The 23,705-nt window shown below is 55.3% G+C and overlaps 7 protein-coding genes across 7 annotated transcripts; 4 read left to right on the plus strand and 3 right to left on the minus strand.

Moving 5' to 3' along the window:
- Nucleotides 1-373: 373 nt before the first annotated feature.
- Nucleotides 374-2,550, plus strand: CCM_08886 (mitochondrial DNA replication protein; the record flags this gene model as incomplete). Its single annotated transcript, XM_006674022.1, has 6 exons — nucleotides 374-546; nucleotides 654-862; nucleotides 1,185-1,270; nucleotides 1,314-1,689; nucleotides 1,757-2,429; nucleotides 2,496-2,550. 6 exons carry the CDS (start codon nucleotides 374-376, stop codon nucleotides 2,548-2,550), a joined length of 1,572 nt encoding a protein of 523 aa, XP_006674085.1.
- A 577-nt stretch (nucleotides 2,551-3,127) lies between these two features.
- CCM_08887 (Rik1-associated factor 1) lies at nucleotides 3,128-6,487 on the minus strand (the record flags this gene model as incomplete). The annotated part of the gene is made up of 3 exons (XM_006674023.1): nucleotides 3,128-5,938; nucleotides 5,997-6,110; nucleotides 6,179-6,487. 3 exons carry the CDS (start codon nucleotides 6,485-6,487, stop codon nucleotides 3,128-3,130), a joined length of 3,234 nt encoding a protein of 1,077 aa, XP_006674086.1.
- Nucleotides 6,488-7,638: 1,151 nt separating this feature from the next.
- Nucleotides 7,639-9,194, minus strand: CCM_08888 (Soluble quinoprotein glucose/sorbosone dehydrogenase; the record flags this gene model as incomplete). Its single annotated transcript, XM_006674024.1, has 4 exons — nucleotides 7,639-7,963; nucleotides 8,018-8,385; nucleotides 8,438-8,830; nucleotides 8,901-9,194. The coding sequence occupies 4 exons, from the start codon at nucleotides 9,192-9,194 to the stop codon at nucleotides 7,639-7,641; spliced, it is 1,380 nt and encodes a 459-aa protein (XP_006674087.1).
- A 1,351-nt stretch (nucleotides 9,195-10,545) lies between these two features.
- Nucleotides 10,546-13,144, minus strand: CCM_08889 (long-chain-fatty-acid-CoA ligase 1; the record flags this gene model as incomplete). The annotated part of the gene is made up of 4 exons (XM_006674025.1): nucleotides 10,546-10,651; nucleotides 10,711-12,298; nucleotides 12,357-12,813; nucleotides 13,028-13,144. 4 exons carry the CDS (start codon nucleotides 13,142-13,144, stop codon nucleotides 10,546-10,548), a joined length of 2,268 nt encoding a protein of 755 aa, XP_006674088.1.
- A 1,760-nt stretch (nucleotides 13,145-14,904) lies between these two features.
- On the plus strand, nucleotides 14,905-15,487 carry CCM_08890 (uncharacterized protein; the record flags this gene model as incomplete). The annotated part of the gene is made up of 2 exons (XM_006674026.1): nucleotides 14,905-14,983; nucleotides 15,045-15,487. The coding sequence occupies 2 exons, from the start codon at nucleotides 14,905-14,907 to the stop codon at nucleotides 15,485-15,487; spliced, it is 522 nt and encodes a 173-aa protein (XP_006674089.1).
- Nucleotides 15,488-16,585: 1,098 nt separating this feature from the next.
- Nucleotides 16,586-18,319, plus strand: CCM_08891 (O-acetylhomoserine-lyase; the record flags this gene model as incomplete). The annotated part of the gene is made up of 6 exons (XM_006674027.1): nucleotides 16,586-16,768; nucleotides 16,825-16,908; nucleotides 16,985-17,344; nucleotides 17,438-18,036; nucleotides 18,110-18,173; nucleotides 18,233-18,319. The coding sequence occupies 6 exons, from the start codon at nucleotides 16,586-16,588 to the stop codon at nucleotides 18,317-18,319; spliced, it is 1,377 nt and encodes a 458-aa protein (XP_006674090.1).
- Nucleotides 18,320-21,212: 2,893 nt separating this feature from the next.
- On the plus strand, nucleotides 21,213-22,514 carry CCM_08892 (uncharacterized protein; the record flags this gene model as incomplete). Its single annotated transcript, XM_006674028.1, has 1 exon — nucleotides 21,213-22,514. One exon carries the CDS (start codon nucleotides 21,213-21,215, stop codon nucleotides 22,512-22,514), a length of 1,302 nt encoding a protein of 433 aa, XP_006674091.1.
- Nucleotides 22,515-23,705: the final 1,191 nt, after the last annotated feature.

Here is a 23,705-nt window from a genome sequence, read left to right on the forward strand (position 1 = left end):
GGGCGCCAAAAATAGCGCTAGCGGGAGACGCCGGCCGGTAACCGGAGGCTGGTTGGTTGGCAGTGAATGGGAAGTGGAAACTCAACAGTTGGCCGTGTTGAGACAACGATTGAGATGAGCCCCACCGCATCGCTATCGTCAGCTTACAGGTACATAATAATAGTAATAAGCCGGTCTTTTTCGTTTTCTTTTTCGTCTTTGCACTGGCAAATGTCTCTTTTCCGCTTCCACGTCCACTGTTATTACTGCCATCCCGTTATTGTCCTCAACGACGATTTAGTGCTTAGAAAAAGATATATCAGGCTCCTTGCTTATAATTAGTAAGAAAGCTAGTTACGGACATGCGGAAAGCTCCTCAAACTTTCACATCGTTATGGAGTGCCCCGAGATTGTCGATCTGAGCCAGCTCTACGCCACGCCGATGTCGCCTGTATCTGGAGATACGGGCGTAGATACGAGCAACCTGCCGCAGTCCTGCTCGACGACCTCAATTGGCGAGGAAAGGGCCGTCAATGCAAAGAGAATGCCCATCTGCAGCTTCACACCGTGCTTGTTCCAATCCTACATTTGCGACTATTCTCTTCCCATCTTTTGTTTTTCTTTCCGTGTCCTCTTATGTACATACTACCGTAGACAACCACTGTAACTTTTAGCGCCCGCGACCCTGAAAAGCCACGGGTCCTTACAGTGCTTGCAGCACTGCTCGTCCGCCAATTTTCGCACGTGATTGTTTCAGGCACAAGCTTTCCCGAGAAATACAGGGGCCTCCACTGCCCGGACATTCACGGCCAGCGCCCACCGAATAGCCTCGGGCCAGAAGAGCTTCCCAAACAGCGCAACCCCGGTGGTCAGACGCCGTGTGGTGCGACACTGCTACGGCGGCCCGGCCGGTCGATTTTCTGATTGGATTGACTTAGTAGCTACGGGTTTTTGTTCCCCAGAAAGTTGCGCGACTATCTGACATGTGTTGTAGCCGATACCCCGTAGCTCTCTCACTCTCCGACTTCCTGCATCTATCCGTCCTTCATCCTCGCCTTTGTCCCTGTACGCATCCACCACGTTTCCAATTGGCAGCGTTTTGATTTTCGCGTCCGACTTTTCCCCCCAAGTATGTCTTTTCACCCAAATCTACCCGACAACCCTTGCCCCCAGAGAGCCTAGCAAGGCGTTGAGCTCTGACTCAGCAATCTCTGCCGTGTTGGCAGCCACAGCGGCTTTTAGTGGCTGGAGCTCCCTCCTAATCCCAACCGTTGTCCACTGGCGCAACAACGTGTGTGGCTGCTCACCCGGCTGCCCCTACTTCTTCTTCTTAGCCTCCTCCCCCCCCCCGTCCTCCCTTTCCCTTCTCCAACTTTACACACTTCATCGCAGCTACTAACGCTCTCCTCTCTTCCCCTTTCGCAAAGAAGCACCCTATCCCCTTGGTCAGGGATATCCCCTTTCGCAGCAAAAGCGCGCCCAATCGAAAAAATATGGTCGCCGCCGTCCCGTCCGCCGCTGGAAGCGGCAAGTTGGAGAAGCAGCCCGTCAAGTTCTCCAACCTGCTCCTCGGCGCCGGTCTCAACATGTTTGAAGTCACCACCCTCGGCCAGCCCCTCGAGGTCACCAAGACCACCATGGCCGCCAACCGTGGCGACGGCTTTGCTACGGCCTTGGGACGCATCTGGTCCCGAGGTGGTGTTCTCGGCTGTATGTCCCTTCATTTCCACCGGTCGCGCCCGATTTGTTCGCATAACTAACGCATTCCCCCTTACAGTCTACCAGGGTCTCATTCCCTGGGCCTGGATCGAAGCCTCCACCAAGGGCGCCGTCCTCCTCTTTGTCGCCTCCGAGGCCGAGTATTATGCCCGCTCCTTTGGCGCGTCCGAGTTTGGAGGCGGCATCATCGGCGGCATGACAGGCGGCGTCGCCCAGGCCTACGCCACCATGGGCTTCTGCACCTGCATGAAGACGGTCGAAATTACCAAGCACAAGCAGGCCGCCGCCGGCATCGCGCCCCAGTCCACCTTTGCCACCTTCATGGACATTTACCGCAAGGAGGGCATCAAGGGCATCAACAAGGGCGTCAACGCCGTCGCGATTCGCCAGATGACCAACTGGGGCTCCCGCTTCGGTCTCAGCCGCCTCGCCGAGGGTGGCATCCGCCGCGCTACCGGCAAGGGCGACTCCGAGAAGCTTTCAGCGCTTGAAAAGGTTGGCGCCTCGGCCATTGGTGGTGGCCTCTCGGCCTGGAACCAGCCCATCGAGGTCATTCGCGTCGAGATGCAGTCGAGGACCGAGGACCCCAACCGCCCCAAGAAGATGACGGTTGGCAACACCTTTCGCTATATTTACGGCACCAGCGGCCTGAAGGGCCTCTACCGTGGCGTCACTCCTCGCATCGGTCTCTCCATCTGGCAGACAGTCTGCATGGTTGCCTTTGGTGATATGTGAGAATCCCCAGCTGCCCACACGTGTAGTCCCCCACATTGCTAACCTTGTGTTCTCTCATCTAGTGCCAAGACGTATGTCGAGCAGCTCACCGGCGAGAAGGCTACCGCTAAGCATTAATCGGCGTTGAACTCGATTTCTTTTTTCTTTTCGAGTATGGGAAGCCAGGTGAAATTGGCCGCCCATGACAGCTCACGTTGGACCGACGACAACAATGTCTTTCTATTCTGCTTGAAAAAATGTCAAATTATAGAGCCATGTATCGATTATTAATGACGATGGTATAGAAGAATACTTGAAAGAACCACTATCCTGTTGGAAATCTAGTTGCTGTCTACATGTGTTTGGTTATGCTGAGAAGAATGTATACTGAGACCTTTTTACTGAAGATGATGGGCATGCATGTACTCGTTAGACAAGTTGTAAATGCTGTAAATTCAATTCTTTTCTACATAATGTGCACATGTGTTCATCCGTTCTTCCCTTTGTCTTGCCGTCATCCAACACAGTACACTCACTACACGCCCAAAATTCTCGATATGCAAAATGCAAAATGCAAATGCAAAAAAAGGCGTCCCACCTTCCCCCCGTCTTGTAAATGACAAAAAAGAAAACGCCTCAAAGCCATGTATGCCTCTTATCCGAAGAAACATGAACATAAAAGGGTCAAGCAAAAAAAAACAAAAAAAAAAACAGATCAGGACTCTGTTTCCGTATCGTACGCATCCGAATCATCCTCCGTCGTCGGTCCGTCCTCGTACGTGAAGCCCCAGTCCTCGCCCTCGTCACCTAGGTCGAGCAGAGCCCCCGCGCGCACCAGCGCCTGCATGTCGGCGTCCTCGAGCGCCGCCGCGTCAAACTCCTGCGCGACGTTGTCGCGGTGCCGCCGCTCCGAGGCCTCGTCGGGCGTCGCGGGCGCGGGCACGAGCCGGCGCAGGGAGCGCCGCCGCCGGGCGCTGCTGCTCCCCGCGCCGCCGAGCACGCTGTGACGGCTCTCCAGCTGTAGGCGCTCGTACCCTGTGACGAGCGGCGCGGCCGGGTCGTCGTCGAGGTGGGCGTCGCGCAGGAAGAGCCCCGAAGCGGCGTACTGCGGCCCCTGCACGGCGCCGATGACGGGGTTGCTGTGGATCGTCAGCTGCTGCGTGTCGAGGTACGCGCGGCGCGCAAGCGTCGCGGCGTCCACGTCCGATTCCGCGTCTTGCGGGTCGTCGAGCTGCATTGCGTCAGGGTCGGCGTGCGCGGGTGGTGGCGGGGGCGGCTCTGGGTGCGGCGTAAAGGGCTTCGGTCGCTGGATGCACCGGTCCGTGCCGGGCAGGACCATGGTGAACTGCTCCTCGAGCTTCTCGTCCTTGGTGACGGAGAAGAGAAAGAGGCGGCCGGTGGCGTCGCCAATGGCGAGCTTGCTGTAGTCGGGCGAGAAGCTGCCGCAGGAGATGGGGCCGGGGGCGCACAGCAGGTCGCGCACAAACGGCTTGTGCCTGTTGCGAATGTTCCACACCTTGACGACGCCGTCGCTGGCGCCCGTGTACAGCCTGGTGAGGTCGCTGCCCCAGGCGGTGAACTTGACGCCCGTGTCCTCGCGCTCCCTGTCCTCGGGCCGCACCTCCTCGAGCGGGCTGCCGTGCTCGAGGACGTGGATGGGCTTGTCGCCCTGCGCCATGTCCCACACGTACACCTTGCCGTCGGTGCAGGCGGCGGTGATGTAGGAGCTCTGCATCGAGTTGGGCATAATGGTGAGCTCGTTGATGTCCGACGCGAAGCAGTCGAGCTTCTGCAGCTCGGCGTACGCGCCGTCGGGATGTTGCGCCCAGTCCTGCCCAAAGACGTGCAGCTGGGTGCGCACGCCGTGGTCGACGTGGAGGCCGACCGGCGACGTGCCGACCACGAAGCCGCAGACGGTGGGATGCCATGCCACTTCAAAGACGTTGGCCGTCGTTGCCGTCATGACGGGCACCTGGCGGCGCTCTTGCGCATCCCACAGCATGATCCCACCAGTCTGCAGCTTGTCTTCGGGAATGTCCTGCTCGTCGCCGCTGAAGCTGCGGGGCGAGTAGCCGACGACGAGGAGGTGTCGCGTGCCGCGCGCCCGGCCCCATTGAACCGTTGCTGGACAGTACGCCCATTTATCCGAGTCATCAGCATCAGAGCGGGGGCAAGATATGGTATAGTAAGGGCTCTCGGCAATGTTGTCGGGATCCATGGTGTAAATGCGGACGGCTTCGGTTGTCGTGTCAGAAGCTACGGCGACGCGCCCCGAGCCATCGTTGGCCACTGCGACAAAATTGACATTGCCATTCTGTTTAAATGTCGCACGGGCTTCCATAGAGCCACCATCCTCGTCCACCTTCCATGCCTTGATCGTCTTGTCAAAACTCGAGGTATACGCAAGACCATGTATCTTATCATAGTCTGACGACACCACCGACGAGTAGATCCACGGATCTTGGCTTCGCCGCATCGCGAGCGACGAATTTTCGCCTTTGGCAACAAGCGGTCGCGGAATTCTATGGTCGGGAAAAGCACGCAAAACACCCTTTGATATCGAGCAGAGTAGCAGATTGCCCGGCTTGTTGTACTGCTGGTTGTGCGCGTCCGAGTGCGCTGTCGTGCCGCAGAGAATGTTCTGGTGTGGGACCCAAGTCATGGTTGAAATGTCTCCAGCGCAGTTGGTGAACTCGGCAGCCAAGCTCATGGCATCCTCGCGTGTTTGCTTGAACGTCGACTGAAAGTTCACGTAGCGCCTCGTTCGGCCCATACCAGCATGGCCCTCGAGCTCTCGGGCAAAGAGGAGGGATGATACCGTTACTTCCCGCTGATGCTCTACGCGCTGCGGCGTCTGTTTATACAGAGACAAGATCTTTGCGCTCCCGGCGTCGGCAGCCTTTTCAGCCAATAAATCGGAGCAAAAGTTCCGGATATCGTGCTCGGCACGGCCAGGCAGCTTTCCGTTCAGGTACGACGGTATCGGATATTCTACACACAGCTGTTGCAGCGCAGCGGACGTGCGGGGAATGGCACCCGGGAAAAAGGGTTTGAGTTCGTCCACGATTTTTGCAATCTCGGCGGCCGAGAAATCCACATGGTAGATGGCCGGTCCATTGCGCAGGGACTTGGTCTTTGCAAACGCCAGCCGGCTTCCTTTTCGGATAGCCTCGCGGTCCGACGAGGAGAGATATGGCCGGGCCCGTAACCTTGTCCATTGGGGCGTCGCCCGCGACGACGTCTCCCTTTTGATGCGTGGCTTGTACGACTTGCACAAAGCTCGGTTGAGCCGATTCGGCAAGAGTGCAGGCGCAGCAACAGTGAGGGCAGGAAGTACATGGCGCACAATTGTTGTAGGTACAGCGGGGGCCCTGGTAACTGCAGTGGCTATAGAGCCTTTCGACATCTTGGATGTCGTAGGGGTGACCATAGCTTGCGGGACAGCATCCATGACAGGCAACGTCAGCTGCTCTTCTTTAATAACCACTGGCACATCAACAGGAGATTTCTTCCCGCGCTGGTATTTCTGCTCAAACTGTTAGAAACCCTTGTTTTGGGAATTAACCAAGACGGATGATCCTTACAGGGGATAAGCAGAGCTGGCGAACCAAGTCTACAGCTCGCTGCGCCAACAGTGTGTCGCCAGTCGGGGTCAGAGCAGAACGAATCAGCATGTCCTTAGCCATAATCGAGGCCGTCTTGGATAGAGTCAGTTGAAGAACTACAATAGAAAAAACAAAGGGTTATAAAGGGTCATGACACATACTTCGACTGCAATGCCATCGCGATCAAACTCGTGTGACAAGGGCTGGATAGCGCGTATAATATGCGGCAGCAGCGTTGTGCGCACCTTTTCTCGCAAGGCGTCCCTACGGGCTTGCGAGCTTGCCGTGGCCGGACTGCTGCTACTGCTCGCCTGAAACGAGGTCCGCAGCTTCTTGGTTGCTGGTTCCTCCGTCGACTCTAGCCTGAACTCGCGCTTCTCGCTGCCGCCATAGCCGTGGCCGCTGCTGCTACCATGGCCATGGCCAGGAGCCGCTCCTCCGGCGTCCTGTGCTCCCATCAAACTGAGCATGCCTCTGCCGATATGGCTATTCCCCAATAGCAGGCCTGGGCCTCCAGAGCTCGCGTTTATAGGGGCGCTAGATCAACGAGGTCAGGTGCGCGTCAAGTCTGGTGCGACCTGCATCCGAACGTCGTAAAGGGGGCAACTAATGCCCCACGAAACAATCCCAAGTGAGTAACACGCTAAATAGGAGCTCCAATCGCGTGTTCTTAATACTTAAGACGCGTCTTGTTCGTCGTTGGTGATGATCGTATGCTCCTTAAGGAGGTGCGGGGTGCAAGTAAAGCGAAAACTAGAGAGATAAGCTTAGTCAGCTAGAGTGAGTCCAGGGTAACCTCGAGCTAGAGCTAGAGCCCCACTTTTAAGCTTGATATCTTTATAAAAGTTATAAGGCAGTATAAAGGAAGAATATTTCTTAAAGATACTATTCCCTTTAGAAAGTAGATAGTAGCTAGAAGTTTTATTAGCTTATATACAGAATTATACTTAGTTAGTAGTGTTACGTGCTTTATAACTACTCCTAAATAGCTTAGAAATCTTAATTCCATGGAATCGCGATAAATCGAAAAAGATTGCGGATAGGGTTTAAATTTCCAGAAGCGCATTTTTATGCGTAATTGAAAGCGTTCCAATTGAAAAGGAGCAAATGCGCAAAAATTAGCGAATGCGCTGGTGCGTGTTTGCGCAATTGCGCGCAGACATCCGATGCAGCTTCAAATGGCATACAAACGGGCGGCCTAAAGGGTAAACAAACAACTACAGCTAAGAATTCACGGTGGGGTTTAGGGTGATAAAATCGAGTTAATACCGTGTTAGAGGCTTTAAAATCGGTATTAAGGGTTATAGCGCACTATAGCCTCTATTCGAGCAATTGACCGCTATAAGTGGCAGTGGCGGCTTTTTAGGGAATACTATAGAGAGACTACACGTTTGCCTGTCTCTTTTTTCTTAGAAAACTAATTAGTTATAGGAAACCTTGGGAGTATTTTATTGATTTATTAGGTGGGTTTATTAAAGTCTAAGCAATAAGGCAAGCCTCTGTATTGATCTACATAGTTGGACCACCCTACTAAGCTTTGTCAAATCACCAGAATAAAATCCGTATATCACATAACTTTGTCCAAATCATATCAAAAGTATAGCCTACATAGCCACAGTATCTACCATAAAAAGCCCCCAAACTGTTTGCGCATTCTCCGCTCCGCTCCCGACGTCTTGTCCCCGCCATTCACCTTGGCCTTGGGGCCGTTGCTGCTGGCGCCCGTGACGACAAAGAGCTCGCCCGAGCTGTCGCTCGTCATAAAGGTACGCCCCTTGTCATCGAGCCAGAGGCCGGTCGGGCGGAAGCACGACCCAGGACAGGCCGCATTGTCCGCATTCCACAGCAGCTTCTCCTCGGCGTCGTCGCTGTCCGCCTTGGCGACGGGCTGACCGTCGGCAAAGCTCACGCGGCTGAGTCTGTATCCATTGGGCGGTTGGCGGTTCCTACCAGTTGCTGTCAGTACATATTTTAAAAAGAAATATGTATAAAAGACTTACCAGCTTCCGTGAAACGAAATAAGCGCGGCGCTGCCGTCGCTGAGGAATTTGATATCAAGAGGCGCGAGGTGAGAGCCAAAGGTGAGACGCGGCGCGGTCGCATTGGCGCGGCACCAGTCGTCGGTGTAGCCGGAGATGTGGTCGCCCGTCATCTGCAGACCGACCTTGGGCCCGCCCTGTGCGGTAAAGTCCCTGACGATGCTGGGGTCGTAGATGGCGACGCAGCCGGGGTAGCCGTAGTTGCGGCCGTACTGCGCGCTGGCTGTGTCGTTGGGCAGGCCGTGAAAGTTGAGCTCCTCGCCTGGGTTGGAGTTGTGAATGTCGTCGCCCTTGCGCTTCATGTTGTCGAGGGAGTTTTCGACCGTCCACTTTTCATTGGGTCAGCCATCCATCCATCCGCAAAAAAAAAAAAACACGTACAATGTGCCCGTTTGTCGGGTCGTCCGCGACACCCACACTATTCCGCAGACCCCATCCCAGCACCTCGCCCGCCGTGTAGTCGACAGCCTCGGCGCCGTCCTTGACCAGGTCGGCGATTTTGAAGCTGCGCAGCTGGCTGCGCCCCGACGCGATGTCGGCCGTTTCCTTGTCCACGTTGTCGTTGGAGCCGCGCGACACGAGCAGCAGATCCGGGTTATGGCGCGGCACGAGCAGCGTGCGCGAGACGTGGTCCGTCTGCGCCATGCCCTGGATGATGTGCCGGGCGGTGCCGACAGTACCTTTGCCGGCGTCGTACGGGTACGCGTACGTGTCCGTCTCGGACGAGACGAAGAGCGTCTTGCCGTCCCCGGAGAGGGCGATGCCGTGGTTGAGCTGCGATGACGTCAGTTTCTGCCTCCCTCTCTCTTTCGACCCCAAACAAAATCAACAAAAGGCAACGTACCGTGTCATCATCAATCAGCTGCGCGCTAGACGACACGCAGACGTCGAGACCCGCGGCGTCGTCGAGCACCACGCGCGTCACGCCCTTGCCCTGGGCCTCGACGACGAGCAGGTTGCCCTCGGCATCCATGACGACCCCGCGCGGCCGGGCCAGCCCGTTTTGCAGCACTTTAAAGGCAACGCCGTCGGCCGACTGCGGGTTCGAGGCCGGCGCTGGGCCGGGACAGGCAGAGGCGGCGGCGGCCGTCTGCGCGAGGGCGGCCAGGGCGACGACGAGGTTCTGTAATAACGTCATCGCAAGCCGATTCTCTTTGAAGCTTGGAGGGTGCTAAAGTCGGTGTATGACAGAGTGGAAGAGAGGAACAAAGAAGAGGGGGAGCGGACGTCCTTTAAAAAATCGCCAAGGCCTGGGTTTAACACTAAACTTCATTCCTGCTGTTTGACACACCAACGGCCCCTTATCCGTCCGTCCATCCGTCGCTTCCATCATGCCCTCGTCGTACCTACCTATTCCGTACAGGGCCGCTATTGAGGGTGGTGGCGTCTTGCTCCGGAGCCAAGACGCTGGGGTAGCGGTACCAGTGGGTGGCGGGGACACGGGCGAGCAAGGTTCCGGAGGAAGTGCGAGTCTGCGACACGGAAAGATCAAGTCTCATATATTTTGATATTTTAGGCTCCCGCCAGATTCGCCTTCGGTATGGAGTAGGGTAGCAGAGGCATAAGCCCGCATGGTGCTAGCAGCACCATGACGGAAGCAAGCTTGGGAGCCAAGCAATGCATGGCCCACGATGTATAGTCACCATATAGCAAGTCGCTCCATGATTTCCAATGTCAAGGGGCTCTGTAATGGCATGCACAGCAACAAGTCGGCTTGTGTTAAGCTTAATGCTCGCTCCACCGGCGATTGGGGGCGCAGTCGTTTAGCACAAGACCCGTTTTACACAGAAGCTGGCGACGGCCTGGAATGAAGTACCTAGAGAGGTTGCATCACGTTGCTTTAAACTGCCAAGTGCTGGGCTGTTCTCACTTTATGCTGCCGGGGAAGTTTTCAACAGTCTACATGGATTGATGAGTGTTTACCCCTCTCTGCAAGAATGTAGCAAACAGCGCAACTATAACGAGTGCCCGTTTGTCGGGTTATCCACGACACCCACGCTATTCCGCAAACCCTATGGCAGAATTCGTTACAGGATAGTTGGCAGCATCTGGAGGCGCCATACCGTTCGAGTGCATGACCGTAGTTCCGTGCCACGATTGCATATGGGATGGATCATCAAGCACCGGAATGAGCCCACGTCAACTCGTCATCTTTTCCCAAACGTGGGATGGCCGCCGGCCGTGTTTCCAGTCGATCCATACTCGAAATACTCCCCGAAAACACACGTCTAGATTAGCTTCGGGGGGCTGTGCGCTAGTGCCATAACCTGCTGAACCCCCGCAATATCAATAACCAAGTCATCAAAATGGTATTGTAGTATCAAACTTGTAGAGCCCTTCTAGTTATCACAGAACATATAAAACTTCCCCACCCATCTAGATATTCGCTAAGCATACAATGAATGACCGAGCCGCCAATCGAGACTGTGCGACAGGCATCCTCTCTATCCCCTCGCATCTTTTTTTCCCTTCCCGTCGTGCCATCATATTTACAGCTTGAACTTGCTCGGCTCCTCCGTGGCCTTGACCTCCTCATACATGCGGTCGATGTCAGCGCGGAAAGCCTTGCCGGCTTGCGGGCGCTTGAGCTTGAGCCTGCAGCATTCCATGTTAGTACAGTGAGTAGCGATGTCGCGAACAATGTTGCAACTTACGTAGGAGTCAACAGGCCATTGTCGGGGGTGAACGGGTCGATGACGAGGTGGACATTGCGCACACGCTCCCAGTTATTGAACTTGTGGCTGCGGCCAATCTTGTCCAGGACCTTGAGCACAGCGGCCTTGACCTTGGGCTCGTTGGCAGCAGCCTTGATCGCGGCAGTGTCGCCGACAGCAACGGCTCGTCCGAGCGCCTTGCTGGCAAAGGGGGGGAAGTTCTCCGGGTCAATGCCAAAGATGGCAACGAGGCTGGATTCCTTCGAGTCACCGTGCACATACGCCGTGGCAAGAATGTTGGTGTTGCCGAGGTAGACGTTCTCGATGCGCTCGGGAGAAATGTACTCGCCCTGGGCCAGCTTGAGGACGTTCTTCTTGCGGTCAATGATGCGGAGACGGCCGAGGCTATCAATCTCGCCAATGTCACCAGAGTGGAACCAACCGTCCGCCTCGAGCACCTTTTGGTTCTCTTCGTCGTTCTTGTGGTATCCCTGGAACAAGGTGGGCCCGCGCATGAGCACCTCGCCGCGGGGGTTGGGCTTATCGTCAACACTGTAGTTGTAGTCGGGAACAGACTCGAGGCAGAGCTCGATGCAAGGGAGGGGAGGTCCCAGGTTACCCGCCGAGTAATCACGGGCGAGCTGGACGGTAGCACCGGCATACGTCTCCGTCATGCCGTATCCCTGGCGAAACTCGTTGCCGAAAGCAGCACCGAGGAACTCTTGCACGTCGGGGTCGAGCTGCGCGCTGCCACTAATCATGGAGCGGGCATTGTCCAGACCGACAGCGGCGCGCACCTTCTTAGTCCATAGTCTGTCGTAGAAGAAGTGCGTGTTGGTGGTGCTTCCGGGCGGCTGGCGCATGTAGCCCTTCTTCACATCGATGACGTGTCGGGAGAGAGCACCCTTGAAGCCGGGCGCCTCCACCGTGGCCGCCTTGATGGCCGAGTTGAAGCGGTTGAAGAGACGCGGAACAGAGGGGAACGACGTGGGCTTCAGAAGCTTCAAGTCGTCTACGAGTCCGAGAACGTCACCACGGAAGAAGCCAACGGCCGCACCGGACACGAGGGCCAGCTGGTCAATCATGCGGCCGTAGATGTGGGCGAGCGGCAGATACGACATGTGGATGTCGTTGGCCTGGACGTTACCCATGGAGCGAGCACCGTTGATGGCCGCGACAGCATTTCCTTGCTTCATCACGACGCCCTTGGGGGGCCCGGTGGTGCCGGACGTATAGTTGATCGTGGTAAGGTCGTCCCAGGTGGGGGGGCGGAAGCCGCGACCGGTCTTGAGACCAATCTCCTCGAGCTGCTGGATCTCGTAGAGCTTGAGGCCGCTTTGAGCGGCAATTTCGCGCAGGATGTTGCCAGGGTTCTTGTCCTTGTGCTCGCCCTTGTCCAGAGGGTCCAGGGAGATGATGACCTTGAGGGTCGGCACGCGCGACGCAAGCTTGAGGAGGACCGGGATGTGGCTCGCCGTGCATGCAACGACGGGCAGTTCGGCGTGATTGATGATATATTCGGTGGTGTCGGGGCCGAGCGTCTCGTAGAGCGATACACTAAACAGGCTCTGCGAGGTACAGGCCATGTCTGCGCGAGGTATTAGGATGCTGCGGCGTCATCGTAGGGGATGTGGGCGAATACATACCGACCAGGTGCCACTCCGGGGTATTGGGGGACCAGATACCAACACCGTATTTGCTGTTGGTGTAGCCGGCCTGCTGCACGACGTCGACGATGCCAGCACCGAGGTTTTTGCGGCGCTCGCCCATCTCCGCATATGTCATCCATTCGAACTTGTTCTCGTGCGCCTGCGTGGCGGGGTTCCACTTGCGCACACCCAGCGCCTTGCGGGGGCCGTATTTCTGGATGGCGAGCTCGAGGAGGTCGTGGACGGACTCGACCTCGGGCTCCAGCTTGGTCAGGAGCGGCTGGTCGCGGAAGCGCCAGTGGCGGAAGACGGGCGTGCGGTTGGCACGCTCGGAGCCGGGGATCGGGACAGCATGAGGGGCGCCGACCGGCGGCGGCGCGCTGATATCGGCAATGATTTGCTCGGCGGTCTGAGGAGCCATGGCTGCGATGGTGTCGTGTCGTGGTCGGGGAATCTAATACAAGTGAAGAAGAGGTCGGATTAGCCATGCGCGGGTCTTCATTCGAGGCGGCGAGAAATGCCCAGCAAGCCGAGGCGTTTGCGGGCGCGCGCGGCGAACCAAGAGCAAACGTACGTGGAGGTGGGAAAAAAAAGGGAACGCGAGCTTTCTTTCGTCGATCCAGACGTTACACGCGGCGGTCTTGTTGAACTCGAAAAGGATGACAAACTCGCACGTCGTCTTTGGACAACTTGGGGAATAGAAACAGAGAGGAAGAAAGAAGGGGCCGGCGATTGGCTCTTTTGGCATAGACGCAAGCCAGGTGGTTGACACCGAAAATGGTCATGAAGTCCGGGGCACTACCCACACTAGCACTGGCCGAGGTTATGGGGATGTTTATGGGGGTGCCTCGGCAGCAGCAGCACCACGCAATGGGGCCGCTACCTGTGGTAATGTCAGCGGCGAAACGAGGCGTTGCTGCAGATGCCACGACATGGTAGTATTGAATCGCAGGACGGAGTAATAAATGGGCTTTCCTGGGCGCGCAGTTGTGGTGCGGACTGGAGAGGAGCGGCAGACGAGAGGGCGGAGGTGAGAGCTGTGCCGCCTGCCACTCATCAGCCCCCCCCGGTGGCTCGCTCGCAGTAGTTTCGGATCATCGTCTGGTGCTGGCAACTTCGATGTCGAACTCGTGCATACCCGCCCACATGTCTCTCGGTCGCGCTACTCTGGGGGCCAGCATGTTGGGCTCGGTGGCTGATGAGGCCGCCCCGGACCAAATGCGCGGCCCGAAAGTCCGTCGTTTTCATCCGTACCTCTTTTGCGAAGTTGGTTTTCGAAGCTATTCCTTTCCCCACGCGTTATCATCGAGGGGGGGTGAGGGGAAGAAGCTCACAGCTGGCTAACTAGATTGGCGCGTCCACGTCGGCGGCTCTCAGCCGAGACACCAGTAGTCAAGATTCGGATCGTAGACTTTCCCCGACGGATGTGACGGACTGTGTAATGCTGGTGCAGGTTCTGATGCTGAATTGGCGGCTAACAATGCAGGTCGCAGAATTTTCACGTTTGTTTTGCCTCAACAATTTCTTGTCAAACAGAGTCTGCCAGCTGCCAAGAAAACCTCGCGGTATGAAGTTCAGCCTCGCTCTTCACATGCACTTCCAGATCAACCGTAGGTACAATTACGTGATACAGTACCACCAGAATTATTCATGCACAGTCAATAAAGGCATGAATGATCAGCATAAATCCACAACAAGCCAAATACTCCCTTAAAAACACATCGCATCGCAGGATATTATTAGTGAACAGCCAGAAGCACGCCATGTACGCAACTGGAAATCTGCACTTACCCTAGAAGTCATTCCCACATGACAATCGGTGGCTCAGCTTCGCTTAGTTTCTAGGCTCCAATAAGGCAGAGAAATCTCAACGTTCCACAAGGACAACCAGCGTGATTGGTTTAGTGGTAAAATTCTCCGTTGCCATCCGCAACGTCGGGGAGCCCTGGGTTCGATTCCCAGATCACGCATTCTTTTTGGGTGAAGTTTGGCCTTGATCTTTTTGTCGACCCAATGACCTACACTGAGAATGCTGCCCGGCACTTGCTATCTTTTTCGTCTCCAAAACCAACCGTCAGGATACCAGCGATTGAATGACTTTCATATTCCCCACTGCATATCGATTTGAAGTTTCTTGCCCCTCATAACTCTGCATGCCTGGACAGCCCCCTCCGTCTCACACGCGTGAGACTTTGCTCACCCACCACCGCTCAAAGGGCCGACTGCAGAATCTTTTGATTCAAAGCATGAAAACATTTAAGTACTCAAAATACTCAATAACAGGACTCCTTCAATCTCTCGTCATATTGCTGCGTAGATTCCATCTCGTGCATGCTCGCTGTGGCCCTCATTGTGTAAGAACAGTCGATCCACATACCAGACGACTTGCAGTGTCAACAAGGAGCGAAATCGCGAATCAATGATCCGGAAAACCACGAGGAGAAAAAACAAAGGACCCTCTACTACAAAGGGAGCCTCCATCTTGACCCTACGCTACTCCTACTTTTGCTCCCTCGCCTGCTCTGCTCTCGTTCGTCAAACCATCATGGGTCGCCACAGCGTCATCTTCCTCCGCGTTCTGCAGGGCCTGTTGGCCGTGGTCAATCTAACATTAGCCGCGTACGGTACGTGCTTTGCCCTTTTCCCACCAAAAACACGAACCCATGCAAAAAAATGTCACCGCAGCTGTTCCTGACGAAACGGGCGCAGTCTACCACTGGTACGCCAGCGTCGCGCACCAGGCGAGCCCCGGGGCGCTGCAGTTCCTCGTTTTCGCGCCGTGCGTGTCGCTCGCGTCGATTGCGTACCTGGAGGTCGCCGTGCGGCAGCGGCGCATGATCATGGCGCACCGGCTGACGTCGATGGGCGTCGAGGGGCTCAACGCGATCCTGTACCTGGGCGGCTTCGTCGCGTTTGCGCTGACGCTGAGCGACGCGTCGGCCACGGCGTGCGCCGGCCGCAGCAGCTGCACGCTCAGCCGGGCCGTCGCCGTGCTCGCCGCCGCCGAGTTTAGCGCCTGGATCGCGTCGGCGTTTGTCGCCGCGCAGGAGTGGTTCCGCACCGAGGCGCACATGAACAAGATTACGGCCGCGCGCCGTCAAATGGCCGAAGCGAATGCGCGATTGTAGAAATGGGTGGTAAGAGGTCCAGGGACAAGGTGGCGGGCGGCTTGGATTGGCGCGCTTATGGTCGGGTCCTGCTGACGATGGGATTCATCCGGTTTTTCGTGTATATATTTACCAGCCAAAGCAACGCAGCGTGGAATAGCCATCGTGCATATGCATATCGGTGGTTTATTAAGGTATCTAATATTCATCTATCTGGCCTTGATCTGGTAGCCTTGTGCTGCGTGCAGATTGCATACAAGTACTTGAGATTGATATTTCGACCTCTATAGCTGATATTCATGGCCGTTTTGGGATCGAAGCTTGTAAGCATAAAAGACTGAAGCTTGTTTGACCAAGGTCATCGGAAGCTGGCGCGCCACACTGTTAACTACCTAGTGACAACACCCCCCACCTTCGTCAACGCGCGCCTGGCCGACCATTGATGGCATCATTTCCGCCAAGTCAGTGAAGTCGTTGTGTTGTAGTTATGGATACCCGGTACACCAAACATCCTTAGGAGGCAATCACTGTCTACGGTCTCTTCCCCGTGCCTTGGGTCATCGTATCCTTTCCGCCCATCGCAATGCAACTGCAGCCGGTCTCGGGTCAAGGGCTTCCGCTCCTCTCGCCAGCTTTGCCGGTGAGCAAGATCCAATTGCGCATCTGCAGCTGCTCTCCCAACTAGGAAATGACGCGACCTGGGCATCCGGTTACGCAGGCGGCCACTGTGGCGATGGCGTGCTTTTTGGTGTCAAGGACCGGCCGCCGGACTCCACCCCGGACCCTTTCTGCAAGCCTCGATGCAGCTTCGAGGCGCTGCGCCGTGTGATGGAAGGCCCAAAGGTGGGCGAAAATCGGGGAGGGGTAGTAACAAACTGGGGGGGATTTGCAATTGAGGGTGCCAGATGAGGGGTAGTAACGGACGGGCAAAGGTTGCATCCTTTTTTACTTATAACGCTGTGCACCACCCGTTTTTGTGCTGCCGCATCTTCCTTCTTCTTTCCCGTATACCCGTGGTAGCACCAAGTTTGGCATAGATTGCTAGCTATAAATACTCTGGGATAACGATTTACCACCCGGTTCCTCAAGCAACTTCGAGTACGTGTGACATCACGCATCATGGCCGACCAAATCAGCAAAAACTTTGAGACACTTCAGCTCCATGCTGGGTATGTGCATTTTTACCCTTGGACAGGAAAATCTTGGGGGCAACTATCTGGTTCACTAGCTTACATCAATTCAAACAGCCAGGAGCCTGATCCGACCACCAAGTCGCGCGCCGTGCCCATTTACGCCACAACTGTGAGAATCGCGGGGTAGATCTTGCCGCGGAGGGCCACCATTGACGCAGATTATAGAGCTTCACATTCAATGATTCGGCCCATGGCGCGAGGCTCTTTGGCCTCAAGGAGCCTGGCAACATTTACTCGCGCATCATGAACGTACGTCAACTACCGCCCCCCAGCAAAAAGGAAGAGCATCGCGAGGGGCAAAGACTTTGCTGACAATTTTGCACAGCCTACCGTCGACGTGTTCGAGAAGCGCATCGCTGCCCTGGAAGGCGGCGTCGCCGGTCTCGCCGCCTCGTCCGGCCAGAGCGCGCAGTTCATCACCATCAACACGCTGGCCCACGCCGGCGACAACATCATCTCCACGTCGAACCTCTACGGCGGCACCTACAACCAGTTCAAGGTGTTTTTGCCGCGCCTCGGCATCACGACCAAGTTTGTCAACGGCGACAGCCCGGACGAGATTGCCGCCCTGATTGACGACAAGACCAAGGCCGTCTACGTCGAGAGCATCGGCAACCCGCGCTACAACGTGCCGGACCTCGAGGCGATTGCCAAGGTGGCGCACGCCAAGGGCGTCCCTCTTGTTGTGAGTTTTTTTTCTGTTTTTTTTTCTTCTCTTTTACAAACACGACCCGGACTTTGCTGGCAAAGCATGGCTAATCTTGGGTGTTGCCACAAGGTTGACAACACGTTCGGCGCCGGCGGCTACTTCGTCCGGCCCATCGACCACGGCGCCGACATTGTGGTGCACTCGGCGACCAAGTGGATCGGCGGTCACGGCACGACGGTGGGCGGCGTCATTGTCGACAGCGGCAAGTTTGACTGGGGCGCCAACGCGGCGCGGTTCCCGCAGTTTGTCGAGCCGTCCGAGGGCTACCACGGGCTCAAGTTCTGGGAGACGTTTGGGCCCGTGTCGTTTATCGTGCGGGCGCGCGTCGAGATTGTGCGCGACCTGGGCGCGTACATGAACCCCTTTGCCGCCCAGCAGCTGCTGCTCGGCACCGAGACGCTGTCGCTGCGCGCCGAGCGCCACGCCCAAAACGCCCTCGCCCTCGCCCGCTACCTCGAGGCCAGCCCCAAGGTCAGCTGGGTCTCGTACCCGGGCCTGCCCAGCCACGCCTCGCACGAGACGGCCAAGCGCTACCTCAAGCGCGGCTTCGGCGGCGTCTTGAGCTTCGGCGTCAAGGGCGGCGTCGCCGAGGGCGCCAAGGTCGTCGACAACTTTAAGCTCATCTCCAACCTGGCCAACGTGGGCGACGCCAAGACCCTGGCGATTCAGTATGTTGTTTTTTTCTTTTTGGCTCGGAGGAGGTTGTCGTGGAAAGGATAAAAGTTGCTGACAATTGAATAGCCCGTGGTCGACCACTCATGAACAGCTCTCTGACGAGGCCAAGGCCAACTCTGGCGTCACCGAGGTGAGTGCAGTGGCATAGTCGTGAGAAGAAGGAACAAACCGCTGACTGACTTGATATAGGATCTTATTCGTATCTCGGTGGGCATCGAGCACATTGATGACATCATTGCAGACTTTGAACAGTCCTTCACCGCTGCTGGTATCTAGGGAAACCAGCGAGGGTTGAAAGCAAGAAAGGCGAGAATCTGCGACCGGGCCAGCTATAAGGCCAGATTATGATAGCAGTTAGCATTATTAATTTCACTCACACTTTTGGACTCGAGTTGCTTTGTTTGATAACGACACCAGATGGCTGCCTAGAGCGAGCTGCCGCTACCCGAGAAGGCTGCCCTCACATGACCATGTTGCCTGCGTTGTCTGCTGCAGCCCTATGTCGGCTGGCCGCACAGGGACAGGGGAAAGGCTTCCAACAATGGAGAAACAAATCAAAAAAATAGCACACGGTCCATTGTCCTGACTGATATACAATCAAACTGGGCACCAGGGAGTGGGACGCAGTGGTCCTGACACCTTGAGGAGCAAACGTTGGGGCTCTAATATTGAATACGAGCAGACGATCAGACGATCAGACGTACATGACCTCATTTATTATCTGTGAGCACTGCACTTTTGCATATCATAGTTATGCACTTGTGGACTGATGAAATTAGCCATGTGCTCAAGGGGCAGCGCCCCATGCGGATCAATCGGAAACTGGCAGCGGTCGTCATCACATGGCTGTTTCCGGTCGCAAGTTTTCGCCAATCTCGGCATTGCTGACGATGAATTTATCGTGGGAAAAGTACGTACCCCTCCTGCCCCTTGTTTCTGTTCCAAGCACTTGTTCACTGCGCGATTTGATCAACGAGCGTGTTGGCAGCTTAGAAGAAACGAAACAACAAGAGCAACGTACACGCAAACGCAAACGCAACGACCCAACCAAAGCTGGAAACGCCAGATTGCAGACGCAACTTTTAGTTACAAGCTGTTGTGCGCCTTGGCAGCCTGGCATGAACAAACAATGAGCGCCGCTTTGTTCGTGAAATGCCGCATGGCATGCAGGGATGACGGGGGAGACCCCCCCTCCGGGTTGTGGAGAAGAAGTTGTCTGACCGCGTGCGTTGGCTGATGCTGAAGAAGGGATGCAGAAGCTCGAGTTGCACCATCGACAAGTGACCGCGAAGGAAAAAAAAGAAAAGAAAATTGACATGCCCATTGATCCATGGGGGTCCGTAGTTACAACAACAGCTTGGCAACAACCCGTCGTCGGTGTGGATACGAGCGATGTGACGACAGCAAGACACTTTGTGATTGTTCCAATTTGCAAAAGGAAGAATGAGCTCCGGAGGGGGGAGATGTGGTGTTGCGAGCTCGGAAAGAAATCCAGCTTGCATGAACTGCTGCCTTGCCTTGTTGACCAAACTCTTCCCCCTCAAAGACGTAAATAAGTGCCTGCAGTGTTGAATCTAAAAACCTCCGGAACGCCCGTCTCCAGGTTACACAGCAGAGGCCACACAGAGCGAGTCGCCCACGGCATCTTTTTTTTTCTATTTTCTTTTTAATAATAAGTCTTCCCGCCCACGGCAAAGGCCCATAGTGGCACATGGAACCCGTCGACGGAGCGGGATGAACAAAGAGCGACGCAAAGGCAGAAAAAAAAGAGATGCTTTCGTTGTCACGAAAATGTAAAATGAGATTTTCGCCCAAATGCCCCGCTAGCACTGCTACCACTGAAACCGAGGGGTGCCAACACCGAAGCGGAACAATATGTGGTCGGCTGCTTGCCCTGCCCGGCGGTCTGATCGCCGGTGATCCCCTTTGCAAGCATGATGCTTGACGAAGAGCTCGCATGAATCATCCCAGCAGGCTGCCCGGGATCTTTTCAGCTCTTGTCTGCTTGTCGGTTGGTCTGATTTTTCTCAGTATCCCATAACTACAAGCCAGATATTCTCTCCTCAGGTGTTAGGTGGCAATTGCGTCCAACAACAACCCCCCACCAAGCGAAGCCGTTGAGCAAACAATCCAAGAAGAGGGGGGCAAAAGAGCAAGGGCCTTTGCGCGCGTAATCGGCATCTTCTGCTTGTTCTTGTTGCCCGAATATAGTTTGACTAGTTAGTGCCCACCAAAACCTGGGCACACCCGAGTCCCCCCTTCCCATCCAACAGGACACACGGGAGACGCGCGCACCTTTGTTTGCGCCATGATGGCTAGCTGGGTTCGCTAGACGCAAATAGAAACAGAAAAACTCCATTGGCGTAAAAAAAGAAGCAGAGAATTAAAAAAGAACAACCACTGCAGACGCACAACAACAAGTGTTAGAGTGTTTTGCGTAAATGATGTTGTGATTATACATACGCAAATGCTCTTCTCTTCTTCGGGGAAATAACATACATATTGAACCAGGGGGGGGCCCTGGTTGCAGATTGATGTAGCATCTGTGCTGGCTTGTGTGATTGTGATATGCGACCGCTTAATCGGGCAAATCACCAACCTCGGCTCCAACAACACATCTGTCTCTCTCTGTCTCTCTCTCTCTGCGCCAAGCTCCATCCATTCGTTATGGAGCTTGCCACCCGTCATGGAAAGGTTCCGTTTTCCCCTCCCAGGCTAGTTATGCAAGAAAACCAACTTTGTCGCCTCTTTTTGCTATTCGTGTACCCGTTTTCCCTGGCGCCTCCTTCCCGCTACTCTCTGTTACTCTGCTGCCTGTTGCTCTGTTGTTGCTCTTCAGCCTCGTCGCCTCCCGCCTTGATTTGTATGGTCCTTTTTTTTGTCTTGCTTGATTTATTGTCCTTTTCCGTGTCACCATCCAATCCTGTCAAGCCCGTTCGGGTACCACCCTGTCACGTTTCGTCTCCTCTTGCTCTTTTCCGATCCGTCTCGTCTCTCTCTTTTCTCTAGCCCTTCTCTCTCACTCCCCTCTCTCTCACTCTCTCTCTCACTCTCCCAACCAACCAACAACAGACGAAAAGAAGAGACAAGAGGGCTTTCTCGAGACATGGAATGCCATATATGAATTCGACCAAGGCACCACCACCCCGCAGCACAGCAACATAACACCATGCTCGACCTGCCCTCGCTCTACTTTGGCGCCTTTGTCGGCGTCTTCGCCTTTACCCTCGTCGAGATTTGCGCCCAGACGCGGCGCATCGTGCAGCGCGCCCGCGCCTGGGGCTGGGCGAATGGCTACCTCTACATGATTTGGTCCGAGGGCCTCGTCAACCTCGTCCTCGCCGTCATCACCATCCTGCACTTCAACGACCGCATACCCGGCACCCTCGCCTTTTACTTTGGCACCGTCACCATGTGGGCGCTGCAGACGCAGGTCCTCTCGCAAATCATTGCCAACCGCGTCTGCCTCATCATGGTCAGCCGCCAGCGCGCCACATGGATGCGCTGGGGGCTCTTCGCCCTCATCCTCGGCGTCAACGTTGGTGTCTACGTAATATGGATCCCGGCCTACCTGCCCAACGCCGGACCAGCCCGGAAGCGGCTCAATGACATTTTTGAAAAGTTTGAAAAGAGCTTCTTTTTGGTCGTCGATCTCGGCCTCAATGCCTTTTTCCTGTACCTGGTCCGATTCCGCTTAATCGCCGGCGGCCTGCCAAAGTACTGGGCTCTGTTCAAGATGAACCTGGTCCTCATTGTGGTTTCGACAGCCATGGATGCCGCCTTACTAGGGATGCTAAGTCTATCCGACCCTTATGTGTATGTGGCATTGGCGTCCCGTAACATGGCCATTGGCAATGCTGATTCTCCTTACAGATACGTGCAGTTTGCACCACTCGCTTACACTATCAAGCTTTACATTGAACTCGTCATGACCTCCCTCATCGCCAAGGTGGTGAGCAGCGAGGGAGCGCCCGGCCAGGTCGCCAGCATCTCCGGGTACCCGTCCTTCCAGCCGCCGCTGCCCATGGGCCACGCCGACAAGTACGGCAGCACCAAGAGCATCTTTGGCGACAAGAGCATCTTTGAGGGCGCCAGCTTCGCGCCGCCGGCCTCCAAGTTTGACGCGCAGTCGGTCCGCAGCGCCACGCTGTCGTACCACACCGACATTGAGGGCCGCTACGAGGTGGCCGGCGACGAGGGCTACCTCGAGCCGGTGCCCGAGACGAGCATCATCAAGACGGTGACGACGACGGTCGTGTCGGAGGACAAGAACAAGCAGCCGGTCAAGAGCGTCGCCGGCAGCGTCCGCAGCCACAAGAGCCGCCTGCGGGCTGGCGCGTACGACGACTGGATCAACGAGGAACCTGTGCCGCCCATACCGGAGAGGCAAAAGTCCGTCTCGACAACGAGGAGCAAGTCGAGGAGAAAGCGGCACCCGCTGACGTCGAGGTTCAACCAGAGGCAGCGCTAACCTCTGGCGGTTTCGACGAGAATGATATATCCAAAGCTCAATGGGCTTTCCCCTTTATTTAACGCAGTTTCATTGTTTTTTTTTTTTTTTTTGATATTTGGCGGTATTGCTTTGTTGCATTTTCACAAAGTCCTTTCAATACCCATTTCTTTGAGTATGGGGGAGGCGCATTTACTACGTCTGGCGTTGGGTAACCCTGTCTTGCCCTACTTAGATGGCTTGCAGGGAATGACTTGCTGCATCTCTGAATATTCATTATTAATAAACCATAGTATGATAGAATACATAATTGAGCAATCATGATGATGGAAAAAGGGGGGAATTCCCATGCCAGGGGCAGTGTTGACTGATGCACGGTGCTGTGAGAAGTATGGTCTGAGCTCATTCAACAGTGTCTGCGAATCCTTGAACCTGAACAGTGGTGAAATCTGCCGATGTGTCCCTGAAAAACAAAATGGAGGAGGGAGAAACATTCCGAAACTCGCCTCGGGGCTTATTTTTAGCTGGAGCGTATTATTCCCGGTATTAATAGTGGTGGTCTGCGCTAGAGACCCCCTACCCGAGCTATGAGAAAAACTAAGACAACTAACTCCCTTTTCCAGGTCTACTTTCTTGTAAAATCATTGGCAAATTCATGACTTGAAAGTATTTAGCTTGAGTGTACAATTTAATCGTCAATTTTTAGCCCGGCCAGGAACGTACATTTTGGCCTGGCGTGTTTTTACGCGTGAATGATGCACTCCTGTCCTTGCTCCGAGGACGCAGTTGAGGCCGCCAAACTGCCAGCGCGAGGCGGATCAACCATCCTCCAACAAATGCCTAGCATGGAATAACGAGAGATAGTCATCGGCGCGTCCGGGTCATCGCAAGCCGAAGAGGGAAACAGCCGAAGAGAAGTGTCGGTAACTACCCCATGTCTATACGAAGATCAGGGCCACGGACTGGAGGGGAGGGGGGGGGTGGCCCGAACGCGAAGGTGCTGTTTTGATCTTAGCGCGGCCTGATGAATAGACGAAGGCATTCAATCCCGTGCCAATTGCTGCATCGGATTTCGGGATTGGCGGCTGTTGGTAGTAAATGTTGCAGCAGTATCAAAAGTTTGCCGCTGTTTAGAATGCCGTTTCCAGCTCTCTTTGTAGAACAAATACTCAGGGTCTTCATAGTTTTATAGAGCTTGCGCGATGAACAACT

Source organism: Cordyceps militaris (assembly GCF_000225605.1).
Source record: "Cordyceps militaris CM01 unplaced genomic scaffold CCM_S00007, whole genome shotgun sequence".
Classification (NCBI taxonomy): Eukaryota; Fungi; Ascomycota; class Sordariomycetes; order Hypocreales; family Cordycipitaceae; genus Cordyceps; species Cordyceps militaris.